General features: G+C 60.6%; 4 protein-coding genes across 4 annotated transcripts; 2 read left to right on the top strand and 2 right to left on the bottom strand.

Moving 5' to 3' along the window:
- The first annotated feature begins 1,408 nt into the window (after positions 1-1,408).
- Positions 1,409-3,926, top strand: P884DRAFT_254859 (ribonucleases P/MRP protein subunit POP1-domain-containing protein). Its single transcript, XM_069440931.1, has one exon. The coding sequence runs from the start codon at positions 1,443-1,445 to the stop codon at positions 3,756-3,758; it is 2,316 nt and encodes a 771-aa protein (XP_069301135.1). The 5' UTR covers positions 1,409-1,442; the 3' UTR covers positions 3,759-3,926.
- Positions 3,927-5,694: 1,768 nt separating this feature from the next.
- P884DRAFT_191296 (uncharacterized protein) lies at positions 5,695-8,117 on the top strand (the record flags this gene model as incomplete). Its single annotated transcript, XM_069437582.1, has 2 exons — positions 5,695-6,359; positions 6,443-8,117. The coding sequence occupies 2 exons, from the start codon at positions 5,695-5,697 to the stop codon at positions 8,115-8,117; spliced, it is 2,340 nt and encodes a 779-aa protein (XP_069301134.1).
- Positions 8,118-9,668: 1,551 nt separating this feature from the next.
- On the bottom strand, positions 9,669-10,569 carry P884DRAFT_266782 (SH3 domain-containing protein; the record flags this gene model as incomplete). Its single annotated transcript, XM_069442053.1, has 2 exons — positions 9,669-10,433; positions 10,549-10,569. 2 exons carry the CDS (start codon positions 10,567-10,569, stop codon positions 9,669-9,671), a joined length of 786 nt encoding a protein of 261 aa, XP_069301133.1.
- Positions 10,570-11,763: 1,194 nt separating this feature from the next.
- On the bottom strand, positions 11,764-15,807 carry P884DRAFT_191246 (CNH domain-containing protein; the record flags this gene model as incomplete). Its single annotated transcript, XM_069437580.1, has 4 exons — positions 11,764-11,925; positions 11,993-12,843; positions 12,907-13,243; positions 13,309-15,807. The coding sequence occupies 4 exons, from the start codon at positions 15,805-15,807 to the stop codon at positions 11,764-11,766; spliced, it is 3,849 nt and encodes a 1,282-aa protein (XP_069301132.1).
- Between the last annotated feature and the right edge of the window lie 1,153 nt (positions 15,808-16,960).

Raw genomic sequence — 16,960 nt, 5'->3', positions numbered from 1 at the left:
GGGAAAAGAAGAATAGGCAAGAAGGACAGGCGGCGGATAAGCGGCAGATCTGGAACAGCGAGCTTGTGAAGAGGGATAAGAGAAGGGAAAGAGGGGGGGGGGGGGGGGCGGGAGTGGGTGGGTGTTGAGCTTACTGAGGGATGCCATGTTCGGTTTGGGTCGTTATCAATGACCTATCGCGAGCGCGAACACCAGGGGAAGCTCATGCCCCCGGCCGGCAAACCGGGACCACCTTGGATGCTGCGGGTGAACGGCCGTTTTCTGACTTGGTTCCTTGTTACTGTTACAGTTTGCTCGAGGTGTGGAGAGAAGGAGGAAGGGCTGACGTCGGCTGCCAAGAACGCTGCTGATGTTCCTTGGTCGATTCAAGGGTTACAAAGTGGTTGAGTGTATTCCGTATGCAAGGTACGTACTAGTTACTCTGTTGGGAGCAGCAGGTGCTGGTGGTGCTTTCAGTCGGCAACTTCGGTTGGTAGGTTAGTGCGGTGTAGCGTCAGCGCCGGGCAGCACGCCACAACAACGAGCGCAGGCGCGTACGAAAACGGGGGGCGAAAGCTTGTCTCGCACCAGTGGAGGTTTTGTCATAACTCCAGGGGCGCCCCCCGGGCCACAGCGGTTGGCCCCGCAAATTCAAGCACTAATTGTTCACTAAAAGTTAGTTACCTGTTAGAGCATTTTCAGGGACAAGAGGCGGGGGACACACCATCACCCCCTGCACGGCACCTCAGCGATCGCTAGTGGGGCAGCCGATAAGATGAACATTTGGGGGAGATAAGAGCTTCAAAATTCTGGGGTCAGGAGGAATTGACTCGGGACCCTCGATCTGCCACTGACAGGCTTACTCGTTCAGAACAAGGCCTCCCCTTCCAGCACGCAAAACAAGCCGGCGCAGTGCGCGGACCGATGCTCTTCACATGGACAAGAATCGATCCTTGCCCCCGGAGAAGGGGACGGGCATGAAGAAGCGAAAGGACGCGCCGGCGCAGTCCAGAGACAGAGACGGGACTCGACAACAAGACGGACGATCGACATCGACACCGACGACGGCGCGCTCGGCGAAGCGCGTCAAGTTCCAAGATGCCCGCAACATCCGCACGCAGCCGTCGGATGCCGCCCTCGAGGATGGCAAGCTCGACCTGCAGAAATTTCTCAATGCCCGCGAGTTCGAGATCAACGCGCTCGAGGACAGCATGCGCAAGTGCAAGGCCGCCAATGCAACCCGCGTGTTTCAGCAGGTACCGCGCGCCATGAGGCGGAGGACGGCGAGCCACAACGCCAAGAGGGTGCCGAAGAGGCTGCGCGAGAGGGCAAGGAGAGAGATGATTGAGGACAACACGCCCACGGTCGAGGCCAGAAAGCGACGCCCCCGCACGACCCGAGCCCGCATTCGCGCCGAGACGGCCAAGAAGCTCGCGAAGCTGGCCGAGAGGAAACGGAAGAAGATGCGCGAGAGGGCAGCCGCCGAGGGAATTGATACGGGCGGGGCGGACCCGAAGCCGACCGTGGACACCAGGGCGGCGAGGCCGAAGATCCGGCGCAACACGCTGAACGAGCCCCCCAAGCCGGACTCCAAGTTCAGAAAGAGGCAGATCAACAAGACATGGTTGCCGACGCACCTCTGGCACGCGAAGCGGGCAAGGATGACGGAGCCGAGCAAGCCGCTGTGGCGTTTCGCGATTCCCCTCACCCCCACAGAGAAGTGCTACAGGCCGACGCATCGTGCCGCGGGCCAGAAAGGGGTGGTGGCATGGGATATGAGCTACATGAGCACGATCGGCCTGTACGGCGCGGCCGAAGGCGTCGAGCGGGTTCTGAAAGCCTTGGGCCTGACCCGGGAGGGCCTCTGGGGCGCCCGGGGCCAGAAGTGGAGGGCTGGAGTCCGGAAGTGGACGGGCATCCTCAGCAGGCAGACCGGCGAAGGGTCGAGGCGTGACATCGGGCCCGCGACCATCATCTGGAACCCCCAAGCACCTGCTCAGGGTGACGATGTGACGACTTCAACCCGCAGCGCGAATCCGCAAAGGCAACTGTTCATCCGTACGCATCCGTCCTGCTTTCTCGAGCTGTTCCAGGAGCTCCGGAAACTCGTCAAGATGCAGACACCGCAGCTCTACATTGAGGATTTGCGTTTCGAAATCGGCAGCATCGAGCTGATCGGTCCCGGGTCTACCGAGGCGCTGTTGGGCATTCTCCAGCCATACCACGACGGGTCGGACGGCGAGGAGCGTCACGGCCAAGTCTTCAAGTCCCTCGCCGGCGTCACGAACCCCGCCTCGCTCCCTGAGGACGCGCTCCTCGCCTTCTCTGTGAGAGACCCTCGGCTGGCGTATCCCCCAAAGAGAGTCGACCTCCCAGCCGGGGGCGGAGACGGTTCTCTTGTCGAGACACTCGCCCGATGGCCGGTCGAAGAAGGATTGAAACCGTTCGCCATCTTCAGCCGTGACTCTCGATTTCGGGCTTCGAGACTGCCCTCTCAGAAAGCCATCAGCCGCCGAAAGGGGGCGAACGCGCCGGGAGAACCCCTCCGCGTCACTCCGGCCGATCCCCCAATCCCGGTCGTGCTGCTCGCCTCGAGACCTCCCGCCGGCGGACAGGCGGCGCAAGGCACGTGGACGTTGCTGGCACCGTGGAAGTGCATCATGCCGCTCTGGTATACCCTCATGCACTATCCCCTCTCGACCGGCGGCAACCCTCGGCTCGGCGGCCTGATCGAGCAGAGACAAATCGCGTTTGAGCACGGAGCCCCGTGGTTCCCCGCCGACTTTCCCGCGACCGACGCCGGGCGCAACTGGGAGCTGGAGCAGCGGGCCAAACGGAAAGAGGAGTGGGATCGCCGCCCGAAAGGCAAGAGGATCGAGTGGAAGTCATTGGACCTCGGTGCTGGCCGCAAAGGCGAGATCGGAAATGGGTTCGCGTGCGATTTCGAACACTTGTTTGGGAGCTCCGCAGAGGAACCGCCGGACCGCCAAGCCGCGGGGCCGTCGATCGCGGACGGGGCCGAGATGATGGACATTGACGCTCCGGACCGCTCGGAAGAGAAAGAGACCGACGTTTCAGGGCCTCGGATAGCGCCAGCGCCCTCAGGGCCGATCCAGTGCCTGCCCAAGGCCTCTTTTACCTCGCTGCTTAGGTCACCCAACTCGGAGACGCCGCCGGCGAACTCTATCATCACAATCAACCTAACCTTTGTCGCGAGAGGTGTCGCAAACACCTGCGCCAGAATCTACCGATTACCTTCTCGGCGTTCGAGGGTCGCCGAGCCTTCTGCGGATGCCGAAGTGCTCGCCACGGATCCCACCCCGACCACTACCACTACTAGCTCGCGCACCCTTCCTCGAGATCTGAGAGATCAGTGGCTGAGGAAACTGCCCCGGCCGCTCAACAGGGGTCAGGGCAGCCGATCGCGATCGACGGCGCCCCCACCCCCACGGATGCCCTTGGGGGTCGACATGGAAACGCGCAAGAGGCTCATGGCGCAATCCATCGTCGAGACGGAACTTCCTTACCCCAGGCCCGCTCCCAACGAGCTCGACATTGGCGGGCACCATCCTCTATGCCCGGACGAGGGGGATCTGCTCGGCTTCGTGACCACGGGCGCGTTCAGCTTGAGCGAGGGCAAGGGCACGGCGATCGGCTCCATCTCGGCAGCGAGGGCATTGGAGGCGATGCGGGAGGCAGGGGCTAGGGAAGGCAAGCTCTGCATCGTGAGGAACGCGGGCGAGAGTGTGGGATGGCTGGCGAGGTGGGAGCTTGTTTGACAGGGTTCGGTGTTGTGTTCCCGGCCGACCGCCTGTTGGGACGGCCCCTGTTGCTTCTTTTTTTCTTTCTTTTTCCTACGAAACGAGGCATTTTGCATGATTTGTCAAGAGGTGTCGAAGCCCGCTTGTTGGGTTGAGAGAAGTGCAAGCCGCCGAGAAGTAGACGGGGCGCCAAAACAGTCCCAACGAGGGAAAAAAAAAAAAAAAAAAAATGGCAACAAACCCAACCCCCTCCCCTTCTCCCCTCCTACTCCCCGAAAACCCTCGGTCACGCAGGATCTACCGCAGTACGACTGGAGTGAGAGCGCACAGACAGCTCTCGGCGGAATATGTCCGCGTCTGAGCGGGTGAGCGGTTGCGAAGCAGGCAGGGCCGATATGACGCGAATCAAAAGGAAGCCTGACGACTCCTACCGGGCTGACGGCAACGTCCTGCATCGAAGAAGAATAAGAAGAAGAAGAAGCAAGGGTCGATGTGAGAGGCAGCGGCTGTACGCTGGGCTCTGGGAAAGGGGCTTAGGTCTGAGACAAACCTGAAGCTCTTGCGCTCCCCGGGTCCGACCCGATCTGTAATTTTGGAGATCGTAATCCCACTTGGAGCAATCAAGAGTGGCGCATGCGACAATCGCTCACCCGAAATCGCAACCCGTCACATTTGTCCTTCCCCCAAACTCCGACGTTCCGGGTCGTCCTGCAAGCCTGCCAACTGCGGCGGGACGAGATCCACGGGGGCGGGGAGGGGGCGGCAGCCAGTAACATAATACGGCGGGCGCGTTCTGCAGCCACGGCCGATCGTCAAAGTCGTCTACTAACTAGTTAAGACGGATTACACTGTACACTACGAGGCCACTTGCACACCGGCAGGATCACGGCGGGACCGCTCTTTTAGCGTGTATGGACGAATTGTGTTCCCGGCGGATATGATCTGTGTGTCTCGGTGTCTCCAATCACCTGCGCTCATGCTACGGAGGATAACACTGGAATGCGCAGTCCCGCTGCTAGACGATAGCGCGCAGGCGGTGGGGATCTACACTACACTACAGAGTAGGGTCCGCAACTGATTCGGATCTCGGCTGTCCTCCCCGACCCTTTGTGGATCAGTGGATCAGTAGATCAGCGGATCAGTGGATCAAGGGCCTTACCGCGCCCACAGCTCCAGCGCGGCAGGTTGGGGGAGGCAAACGGGAGGGCCGCAAGTTGACCCTCCCTTGCTTGCCCTGCGTCGTTGTGTGTGTGTCCGTACGGGATACGGGATACAGGACATACGGATTACACCCTATCAAGTACGGACCTACATACACACCCACTCCATGACTACAAGTAGGAGCTCAAGTCGGCACTTCGCTCCGCACCATCCGTCGACATAATTCTCCTAAACCTGGCCGTTCTGTCTCCTCCGAGGACGCAGGGTCTTCTTTGCTTGCACGACTGCTACGAACTGCTACGATCGAGCGTCCAGAAAACTATCGTTCGGAACTCTGCCCAGAACGGACCGCTGTGGTCGAATCTGCGACTTCCTCTTCGTCTTGTTCTTCTTGCTTCTCCATTGTTTTCTCCATTGTCCTGAGAGAGGCAGCTCTTTGGGTGGAAGAAACGGGACACTACCGTACTGTGTATGTACATGCAACACCTGCGACATTACGAAGTACACTTACACTAGGTCGCGTCGCTGGTGGAGCGCAACAGAACAAGCTCAACTAACCAAAGTGCCGCCTTGGCAAGATCACAAGATCAGCCAAGACCAGTCCGCGTCGCACTACCCCCTGCCCCCCTGCCCACCTTTGTGACGGGCGATCGTGCCCGATAACGATACGATTTACATGCCTTACAACACCGTCCGCGCCCCCACGCCATCGCGCCTGGTTCTTCTAGGTCATGTCTCCCGAGACGGTGGCACGCACAAGCTCCTCCAAGACGGCCACAGAGGCGCCTCGACCATGAGTCCCATGGCCCGGTCCTCGCTGCTCCTGGACGAGCCAGTCGCAGTCGCAGGCGCAGGCCGGAAGCTCCAGCTGCCCGAACTCGCAGATGCCGACTACGTCCGCGAGGTCCTGGCCCGGTCCGACGGCGCGACCGAGGCCGACATCGAGCACGAGTTGCTGTCCAAGGCCGCCGCCCTGCGCATCGAGCTGCCCGCGTCAGCGTTTCCGGATGCGCAAGAGCGCTCGCACGAGCCGCAGGCGCCCGGCGCGCAGCGGCAGAACGGCGCGGCCCCGACGGGCTCGGACGGCGGCAGCGCAGACTGTTCCGCGACGCCGCAGACCTCGGACCGTGGGGCGGCGGGTCCCGGTACACCAGCAGCAGCAGCAGCAGCAGCAGCAGCAACAACAACGACGACGACGACGACGACGACGACATCACCAACAACAATGACGAGGGAAACAACGTCGACGAGAAGGCGGTCGAGGAGCCTCAGCTTCTCCCAGTACGAGAGGTACATCAGCCAGGTCGATCCCGCGCTCGAACAGTCAAAGTTCCAGAAATCGGAGCCGGCCGGAGGCATCGCTGCGAAACCGAGCGGGAAGAAGGGTGTCAGGGGTATCACTCGCAGCATCACGGCCAGGTTGAGGAGGAGAAAGAAGCCGAGCCCGGATCAGCCAATGTGAGTTATCCAACAAGAAAGAGACTTCAGCCCCCCGATAGATTTCAGCGCGGGTGTCTGACCTCCAATTCGTTTCTCAAAAGGCCCTGTATTTGCTGTCGCGAGGACTTCCTCGTCGGCAACACGGCCCTGCACACGATACCTTGCGGTCATCGCTACTGCCGCGACTGCCTTGCCATCATGGTCGAGCAGTCCATGCTGGACGAGTCCAAGATGCCGCCGCGGTGTTGCACCCAGCCGATCCCCAGCGCCATCATCAAGACGGTCCTCCCGAGGGAGAAGCAGCAGCTCTTCCTCAAGGCGCTGGTGCGGTACAGCACGCCCTGGGAGGCGCGCATCTTCTGCCCAAACACCTCGTGCGGCGAGTTCATCCCGCCCGCGAGCAGGCCCGACACCAAGCACCCGTTCGAGACGCTCTGCCGGTCGTGCCAGACGCGCGTCTGCACCATGTGCGGGCGCAGCGCCCACCAGCCGGGCCAGGACTGCCCCGGGGACAAGGAGAGCGACGCGGTGCTCCGCATGGGCGAGCGGTCCGGCTGGCGCCGCTGCTACAAGTGCCGGTCCCTGGTCGAGCTGGCCCAGGGGTGCACCCACATCACGTGCCGGTGCAAGGCGCAGTTCTGCTACATCTGCGGCGCCGTCTGGGACCCCGCCGTCGGCTGCCCCAACTTCTGCAACGGCGAGGAGGAGATGGAGCGCCGCCGCGTGGAGGAGGAGGCCCGGCGGGCCGAGCTCGAGGCCGAGAAGCAGGCGCGCCGGAGGGAGGCCGAGGCCGAGGAGAGGGAGGAGGAGGACGCCGAGAGGCGGACGCGCGAGAGCCCCGAGTTCCGGGCGCTCAGGGCGGCGCAGGAGGCCGAGAGGGCCCGGTTCGGAGCCTACGAGCGGAGGGTGAAGGAGGCCCTGCGGGCGCGGCAGCAGCGCAGGAAGGTCGCCCTGGCCGACAAGTTCTCGGACCTGACGGAGCGCATGCGCGAGCGGCACGCCAAGACGGAGCAGCACCTCGAGGACCTCCAGGTCATGGCCGAGATCGAGCTGCAGGCCAGCCTGGAAGAGAAGCGGAAGAGGGTCCAGATCAAGCTCCGCCACATGGAAGACTACTGCGCAGCCAAGATCGCGGCCGACGGCAGCGACGGCAACGACGGCAACGACGAGTCATCCCCGTCATTATCATCACCACAATCACCACCACATCCACCACCACCACCACCACCATCGCCACAAGAACAACAACAACAACAACACCAAGCCCACCAAACCCAGGCGGCGCCCCCACCAGACGCCGGCGGCAGCAGCAGCAGCAGCAGCAGCAGCAGCCGTCGCAGCATGCCCCGGCGCAAGGTCACGGAGCGCGACCTGGAGCAGCTGCGGCAGCAGTACAGCCTGCGCGACGGCATGGAGCGGCGGCACCGGGCGCAGATCAACGGCCTGCGCGAGAAGCAGGCCCGGAGCATGGAGGAGCTGGTGGGGCGGCACGAGCGGGAGCGCGAGGCGCTGGCCGAGCGCCGCGCCGGCGAGGTCGAGGACCTCGCGCTCCGCTTCGCCGACGAGGAGGACGCCCTCCTGCGCACCCTCGCCGACCGCCGCGCCCGCCTCGCCCGCCGCTGGCTCCTCGCCGCCGAGGTCCTCCGCGCCGAGCTCGAGTCCCGCCACCGCCGCAGGTTCGCCCCCATGTCCGTCCCCGCGTGGCCGGACGAGGAGGAGGGGGAGGAGGAGGAGGAAGAGCCTCGCCGCATGGCCGTGGAAGTGGGTTGCGCGTAATCACTTACTCTTCTCTTCTCCTCTCTTCTCTTTTAGCTTTTTTCTTCAGTCTCATCCTGTCTTGTCTCTTCCTTCTTTCGTCTCCTTTAATCTTCCTCCTCCCTTATGCACCATTCTATCCCCACGCTGTTCTACGGGCGTGAAGCCATGTCTGCTTTCATGTTTTCCTACTTGTTACTCTTTCCTTGGGGCTTCATCTGCCGGCGTTTCTTCTCCCTCCCCCCCTTCCCCCCCCTTCTCCTTCTTTTGCATCTGCCGGCGTGGAACGAGGGGCGTCGAATTTCCCAGGCAGTATTTCGAGCGTGATCGGGGGGGGGGTTGGAGTTTTGAGATCGGACAGTTACCCTTTCCGCAACATCTTTTCTACGAGCGTTTTACTGCATGCATCACGCTTGCCCCTATCCATGGTCCTTCTCCTCGGGGGGTGGCATCCGGTTGTCTCCTTTCGATGTCGGGACTAGGAAAGAGATACGAAGGGAGGGACGAGGGGACGGGGAGGGGATGGGTTTGTTTCGGGAAACGCGTCTCGCTCGGGGATGAAGCTCTCCCCCTAGCATGGCGTCGGCGGCTTTAACTTGGAGCTAGGGACGAGCGAGAGAGAGACATCACTTCATCATTCTGATGTCAAACACGATACCACCACGCTAATTCTAATTAAATCCCCCCGTCTCCTCATCGGGCCATGTCATCGAGATATACAGAGTTAGACCCAGAGAATCTTCCGATTGCCGTTCCCACCATGTGACTAAAGCGGTTTATTAACAGCGGAGCATGGGAATGACGGCTGCCAAGATGATAACTACTGGCCCCGTCAACGCACTGCTGGCGTCCTCCCCCCCCGGGCAAAGGCCCACTTGGTCTCGGTGATGTTCGGGGTCGCGGTGTGTCGGGCGTCGATACGACGCTACCCTGGATGGGTCCATGGGCTCCGTCCGGGTGTCCCCTGGTTTTAACGCTCAGACTTTGGCAGACTGCTTAACGAACTCTGCAGGTATACCCTATGTACATATAATACATTACAAGATTAGATGGAGACGGGGATGGGGGCATGATCAGACAACTGCCCCTTCTTCTAGATTCGTGTCAGAGCACGGGGCAGACTGGTTTGTCCGACGTAAGGGATACTGCCCATCCGCAGTGCGTACAGAGTGTATGTAGTGTATGTGCTGCGGACGACCCAGCCTGTTTTGAACCATGACTCCGATAACTAGCAAAGGCAACAAAAACATTCCGAGTACAGTGAGGCGTGCGGCGGCGGAGTGCGTGTTACAGGATGCGGCTCTGAAACCGACTGCTCGAGAAGAAGAAGAAGCCGGTGACAAGCACGCTGTGCGGCATCAAGCGTAAAGGAGAGCTTGCTACTACACGCCCAAAACTGACGAGGACCTCCCATTCCAGCCAACGTACAACCCTCAAATCCTCGACCAAGCTTTCCAAAACCCCCGAATGATCTCGAACAGGCCTTTCCTATCCGTACAACAACCAGAAACAACAAAGACACAAAGAACAAAGAGAAACACGGGTGGTGGCACCCCTTCCGCCCCCTCTTTTTTAAAAGATCGAGTTCACGATATTGCTGCCGATGGTCGCGCCCGCACCAAAGATGGCCGCGTTCCCCAGCTTCTTGCCAAACTTCTTGCCGTGCTCGCCCAGCTTGCTCCCCCCGCTCTCCTCCCCCTGCTGCCCCGGCGGCGGCGCGGCCGCGTACCCGTGCACGGGGACGGGCGAGACGGGATACCCGCCGCCGCCACCGCCGGGGGCGGGCGCGGCGTACTGCGGCTGCTGGTACGACGCGACCGGCGCGGGTGGCGGCTGGGCGGCCTTCTGGTGCGCCTCCTCGACGACGACGACGTAGTTGCGCGGGAAGATGCCCTCCTGGCCGGTCCGCAGGTTCTTGCCGAGCCACCAGTCGGCGTTCATGTACTCGTGCACGGCGAGGCGGTCGTCGCGCTCGAAGGAGCAGTCGCGCGCGTCGCCGGCCGTGTAGCGGTAGAGCGCGCGGGCGTAGACCAGCACGGGCTTCTCGGGCGGCGGTGGCGGCGGTTGCTGCTTCTGCTGCTGCTGCTGCTGCTGCTGCGGCGGCGGCGGCGGCGCGGCAGAGTTGTTGCGCGCGGGGAGGGATGGCGGGGAGGCGGTGGACTGAGCGTACGAGGGCGGCGCTGCCGTCGCTGCCGGGAAGTCGGCGGGCGGCGCCGGGGTCGGGTTGTTGCTTCGGGGTGCCGGGCCCGAGAGGGGGGACTCGGCGGGGAGGAGGGCGTTGATCGAGTCGAAGGCGGAATCGCTGATGACGCCCTTTTCGAGGAGGGATTCGAGTTCCTGGCGGCCGAGATGATTAGAAGAAGGGCGCCGATGGGACGATCATGCTACGTAGACCCGGAGGAGCTCAGCTTGCATTCTTGATCAAACGAAGAGACCGGTTGGTCTCGATGACCCGCTGCCGAGCCTCAGACATGGCGACTGCTTCTCGACCGGTTTCACTCCGCTAGGGTCCGTCTTTGTGAACGAAGAACAACTACACCGATGGAATGTCGCACCGTTTTCGTTCGACGTTGCTGCAATCGATGGCTAAAAAATGCGGAGAGAAAAGTTGGTTGTAACGAGGTTCGCAGGGCTTATCGGAAGTGGAGGAGGGAATGGAAATGGGAAAATGGGAAATGGGAAATGGGAATTGATGAACTAACAAGTAACGACGCGCAAGCGGCGGTCGGGACCCCGCTAGGATACTTTAGCCAAGCCACCAAGTCGCCGCAGCACAGGCGAGCGGTTCTCCCGAGTTGCCGCTATCCGATCGCTAAAGCTTCAGGGGGTTCAAGCGGTTGGTAACCCCCTACAGTTAGCTGTAGGTGGGTACGGATTACTACTAACTTACACTACAGTGCAGGCCCCAGAATTCCCGTCCCCAGAGGGCCCGCCTCAAGGTTGGTTCGGCCTACCTGACCCTGAGGTGCCTGGTAGAAACCAGTGCTGCGCACAGTAAAGGAGGCGAAACTGCTTGCAGGATTTAAAGTTCCATTGCCATCAGAGATCTACGGTATCAATCCCAAATTGACCCATCTCAGCCACATTTCCCTCCTCCTCGAGCCACCCAAGCTTCTCCCCCGTCAGGCAAGCCCGCTGCGAAAAGGATCTAGAATAATACACAGGATCCTTCTCCATTCCGCCGTGCTAGAGAACCAAGAGCAGAAGCAAAGATATGATCCCGAAATCTTGAAAAGAAACGACAAGAGGAGAAAATAAAATTACGAGAAAAGGCGCAGCAGGTAGATTGCAGAACTTGTAAAGACGCCCCACACCAAAACCGAACAACTTCCTCTGTCGCATGTGACGTAGAGTGTGCTGGGACAAACCAGAAACAGCGACTCCGTGGATGAGCCTTTACCTCTCTCGCACCTCGCGCCGGCCCATTGACGGACAAAGCCCTGTCAGCCCGGGCCCGCTTCGCCGTCCCTCAACCGCCTCGACCGCCTCGACCCCACGCCGAGCTCGTCTCTCACTCCCCCCCCCCTCCCCAACCCCCCTTTTTTCAGGAACAGGTGCTATGCCGTTCCCCGCCTCCTCCTCTTTCCTCTTGCCACTGTCCCGCGTGCCCAGCACTTCGGGCTTTGCCGCACTCCTCTTGACGGCCCACGTCCGGCAATGCTCAGAATCATTGCCCGGTACCCAGCCGCGACGGACCCTGCGAGCTACCGGGTGGTGAACTTGGGTTGGTGGCACCACCCTGATACAACTCCGACTTTCGCTGGCTCTTCCAGAAGTCAAGGGCCTCGACGACATCTTCACCGCGCTCATCTTCATATGCAAACAGAATCTGTACCCGCAATGATTAGTCCTGTGCTCCCCCGAGGCCTTGTGTGGCCTGCCTCTCTGTAACTCACCTCATGCGTGCTGCTATGCAGCATGCGAATGTTCCTGTGTGGCACAATATGCACCGCCAGGTTCTCGATATGCCTGAGCTCGATGAAGTTGGGCTCGAACGCCAGGATCCAGGGGTACGACAGGGCGAACGCCTGCGGCGTGCCTTCCCAGTCGAGCCGCCACTCGGGTCTCGCCCGCCACCCGTTCCGGTTGACAAAGAAGGAGAACTCGGAGTAGTTGAGCAGGAACTCGCCGTTGAGCCGCTCGATGTGGATCGGCTTGACGCCCTCCTTGCGCGCGACAAAGTCGAGCGACGTGTCGGCCTGGTCAAGGAGGGACTGCGTCTCGAGCGTCTCGAGAGAGACCACCTCGAACCCGCGGGCGCACGCGACGCAGAGCTTGGACTTGAGGAAGTGCACCGAGCTGGATTCGGTCGGGATGTAGAACTCCTTGAACGGCTTGAGCTCGTCCTGCCCGGCATTGAACATCTTGCTGAGACCCTTTTGCTTCTTGGTCCGGGACATGGCATCATTCGGCTCGTAGACCTTGATGGTCGTCGACAGGGCGGAGCTCTTGACGCAGCAGACCAAGTGCCGGCCGAGGCAGATGCCCGTCTTGAAGAAGTTGCAGTGGCTCTGGATCTTCTTGGCACGCTTCGACGAGATGGGCTCGTTGGGATCCAGGGCGCTAAGCTGGTACGACAAGAGCGACCGGTTCGAGAGCACAAGCAGCAGTTGGTACTCCTCGAGAACGTCGACCTGCGTCACGCTCGGCACGTCAATGACACGCTTGGGCGTCGAGTTCTCCTTTGACCTGCGGTCCGACACGTAGATGCCGTTGTCGGTTCCGTAGATGAGTTTACGACCGCCATCTGCAAATAGCACACAGTCAGTAAATAAACGTGATCTGGGAGCCAGTGCCGCAGAAAGCTTACCGAATGGTGCCACGCAGTTAACCTTGTTCGTGCCACCGAAGAAGCCCGATGTGATAACGGTCGTATTCAGGAAGTCGGCACGAGCCCTGAGCTTCTGTTGGGCATTGTCGATCACCTCGAGCCACTTCTGCCGGCCCGACTGGTTGGATGCGTACAGCGTCAGCTCGTAGCCGTTCTTACCGAGGTGCCGGAACGTGATGGGCCAGCCCTCGCCCTTCTTTGCTTCCGTCCCCGTGTTGCGCAAGGCAGGGAGGATTCCCGACGAGGAGCGCTTCACGCCCGACTGGGGTATCACTTCTTCCATCTCCTTGATCGAGAGCAACTCGAGCGGAATAGGCTGTTGTTCGTCAGCATCACGACAGTTTTGTCTTCCCCGGATATATTTCCACCCGGAAAACTCACCCTTCGGTACGCCTTCACCTCCTCTGTCTTGCCCACCTGCTTGATGCGCACAAGCAGCACCGCATGATCAAACAGGAACGCGGTAATGTCCGGATTCTCCGTTGGCGACTTCTTGAACTGGCTCTTGAACACCAGTTCTCGGCCTTCCTCTGTGAGCTTCAGGTCCACCCTCTCGTTCGGGCGGAACTTGAGCTGCTCGTGGAGACGGCGCAGGTTGAAGCGATTTTCCGCCTTGCCGGATTCTTCGTTGACCCGTCCTAGCAGGTCCCTAATCATGGTCAGGACCTTTGGAAGGTCCTCCTTATCCGGGTTGTCGGGCTCCGTGTATTTGAGCACGTTTTCGAGGAGCAACGGGTACCTTGCCAATCTGGTCGTCGGCTTGGTCAGGTAACCGTTGAGCTCGAGCTTCCGGGACTCCCGCCGCCGCTCGACTTCGTCCACGAATCGGGCGAAATCCTTATTGATCGCTCGCTCGTTCTCAAACTCGAATTTACCCTCGAGCTGCTTGGAACCGTACAGGATGAAGGGCTCAAACTGCGGCACGAACTCCAGGAAGATGTCGCCCACATTCCTCACCACTGGTGTCTTCTGTTGCCGCTCCGTCAAGGCCCTCGCGAATCTCGAGCTCACGCCGTGGATGCTCGGGGCGTCGATAATGTTGGTGAATATGGTCCGGACGACCCTTTCCCTCCTCTGTGGCGGTATTGGCGAGAGGCCGTTGATCTTGCCGCGCAGGGGGTAGATCCAAAAGTCCCTGAGGTATTCGAGATCCTTGACGAAATCGCGTTCCGTGTAGCAGATCTCCGAGATGATCTCCTGCCTCTTCTTTTCCCGGTCGCCTATGCTGTCGGCAATCTCCTTGGGCACGCTGTTGATCCAGAGCTTCTGCTCGTCTGTCTGGTCCATATCATCGTCGTTCATCGTCGCATTCCCCGCACCCTTGAGACCAGGACCCATCTTGAGGTTCAACCTCGACACCTGCTCCAGTCGCCGCGGGCAGGCAATGGAGTAGCAGAGCTGGTCCCTTGTGCACGTCGGGGAGTAGCACTCAGTAAGCAAAACAAAGACGCCATTAACAGCAGGCTTCTCCTCGGGGTCATCCGTCATGGTTTCCCGGAACTGGTACATTTCATATGTAGAGTCGCGCAACCGGTGCTCGTACGTGACGTCGTGAAAAAATTTCTGCGCATCGAGAGCCCGACCGAGGAGCAGCGCCAGGTTCCTGTCGGTAGTCCGGATGATGTACGAGAGAACGTCGACGGCCTCGGCGCCGCTAAAGGCATTCTTGTACGTGAGCTCGTTCTTGGTGCGGTCGCCCGTGACGATCTTCTGGCGGAAGCATTCGGCGACGCGGGAAAGCAGGGCGGGATAGACGATGGGCGGCCTGATCTTGGCAGTGGGCGGGCGTTCACCGTTGATCGAATTGGTCATCGACGTGCGTTGTTGCACAAGAGTCTGCGCGTCCGACTTGTCACTGGGTGCTACCGAGGGGGGCGGCGCTATTGTAGAGGCCATCGACATGGACCTGTTGCTGTCCTTGCCGACTGACGAGCCCATGCTGGTAGTCCTTGTCTGAGAGCCGGGCGGTCCGTATCCCGCAGGGAATCCGGGGTTTGACGATCCATGGCTGCTCGAAAATTCTGGACGAGAGGGCGCCATGCCGACCGGGCGCCGGTTGGGAATCACGCGTCCGCTCATGGTCTGGTGCGCATCTCGGTCGTGCGAAGGATATCCAGTCATGGTCATGGACCGGTCTTCCATGTGTCTCTCGGGAACGATCCGGCCCTGCGCTGTTGTTCGAGCAGAATGCTGGTTGTACTGGGCATTTCGGAAGGCGTTGGCCGGAGCCGGCTGGGGCAGGTACGGTTGAGGCGGAGATTGCTGGTACATCTGAGGTCTCGGGTAGTTAGCCAGAGACTGGGACCGGTATGGATCTGTGTTCATGGCGGGCGCGGGTCTTCCGTCCTGGTAGAAGCGCTGGGCCGGGGTGGGCTGAGCACCGTTGTCATAGTAGCCTTGGGGCGGTGGCGGGCCTCGTCGAGGGTCGAATCGGGGTGGCGCGTGCTGCTGAACGGCCGGGCCGCCGGGGTACGGGCGGCGCGCCTGCTGTTGCTGCTGGAGATACTGGGGAGAGGGGACTTGCTGGCCGCCCGATGCCGAGCGCTGCTGGCCTTGATAGTAACCGTAACCCTGGCCGCTGCCGTCGGGGCGCGGGCGAGGAGGGAGGAACTGATGGTCACCGCCCGGCATCGGTCGCGGGGGTGGCGACCGATGCATGTCCGATATGGTCGACGACATTGTATTGGTACGCCCATCCTGGTTGAACTGAGGCGGCGCCACGGACGAGGTCATGGTCTGCGAGCGGCCGGGAGGAGGAGCGGCGCCAAAGATGTTGGAAAAAGCGGCATCGCGCTGGTAATCGCTTCCGTACTGCTGGAGTCGTTGTTGCTGTGGCGGCTGCCTCGGCGGCGGCATCCGGTCGCGCTGGTAGTCGGCCATGGCTGCTGCTGCTGCTGCTGCTGCTGCTGCTGCTGCTCGAAGCGGTCTTGTGTCAGTAACGGGATGAACTGCCTTTTTTTTTCTTTTATGTTTTCTTCCCCGATGCTCTCGCTTGTCCCGATCCAGGCTGCTGCAGCGGTCGACGGCCAGAGACGGACAGCGAGGGCGCCAGGGGTGGGTGGGAATCGAATTCGGAGCTGGAGTTAGGGAGCCAACTTACTCGTTGATTCCAAGAGCCAGCGGCTCGCCAACTGCCTTTCAGCCTGCACTCGCCCGCAATCGTGCTCCAGGTATAGAAAATGGGCCCGATAACAAGGGAGATGGGGAAGAAAAGATGATCAAGGAGCGCGTCGGAGGCCGCAACGGGCGGTGCCGTTGTCCCCTGTCGTTGGCAGCGCTCGGGATGATGGATGGAGCGGAGCAGAAGACGTTGCTCGAGGATCGTTCCGCGTCCGGGGGGTGACGTTAGGTCTTGGCTCGCTTGACCCCCTAACAACAATTTTTTGGCGGCTCTTGGCTGGGAGAAGCCGCCAAAGGCACCGGCACCCGCAACGGCCAAGTTAACGTTATCTGGTGGTTAAGCTTCGAGCAGGGGACCCGAAAAACCCGGAACAAGGCCTCATTCGGCAATGGAAGACGCCGGGTGGGCTATTTGTTGGCTGTTTGTCGAAAAGGAGAAAACGACTCGAGCGTCAATGGTGTGGAGGGTGCGATGTCACTATCGCTATCAGCCTAACCGTGAAGGTTGTGGATTGGTGGCCAATCCTTTTTGCCAAACGCCCAGCGCCCGAAGAGTACCTACTATACTGCGGGTACGGATTACATTGAGGATACAACGAGATCAGCTCCGCAAGCATGCTTTTGGTGACCGACCCTACTCCGTACAGTGTTCGCTTAACATTTCGCATTGCTCATGTCTATCGAGTTAACTTACTGTGTATGTAATCTGTACGTACCTTACCCTGTTAGCGAGGGTAACAGACTGTGGCGCAGCTGTGCTTCCCCTGGATCGGCCCGGGCCAAGGACAGTTGGAGTCCTCAGGTGCGAACTGCGAACCGGGGTCAGACGGCACAAGAGGCAGGGAAGAAACATCCTAAGTTTCAGACGCGACTTGTTTCTGGCATTTCCAGGCTTTCTTGTCTGCCTGGGGAG

Source organism: Thermothelomyces heterothallicus, assembly GCF_042370625.1.
Source record: "Thermothelomyces heterothallicus CBS 202.75 unplaced genomic scaffold P884_scaffold_2, whole genome shotgun sequence".
Lineage (NCBI taxonomy): Eukaryota > Fungi > Ascomycota > Sordariomycetes > Sordariales > Chaetomiaceae > Thermothelomyces > Thermothelomyces heterothallicus.
Note: the sequence above shows the minus strand (reverse complement) of the source record. Positions and strands in the feature narration are given on the sequence as shown.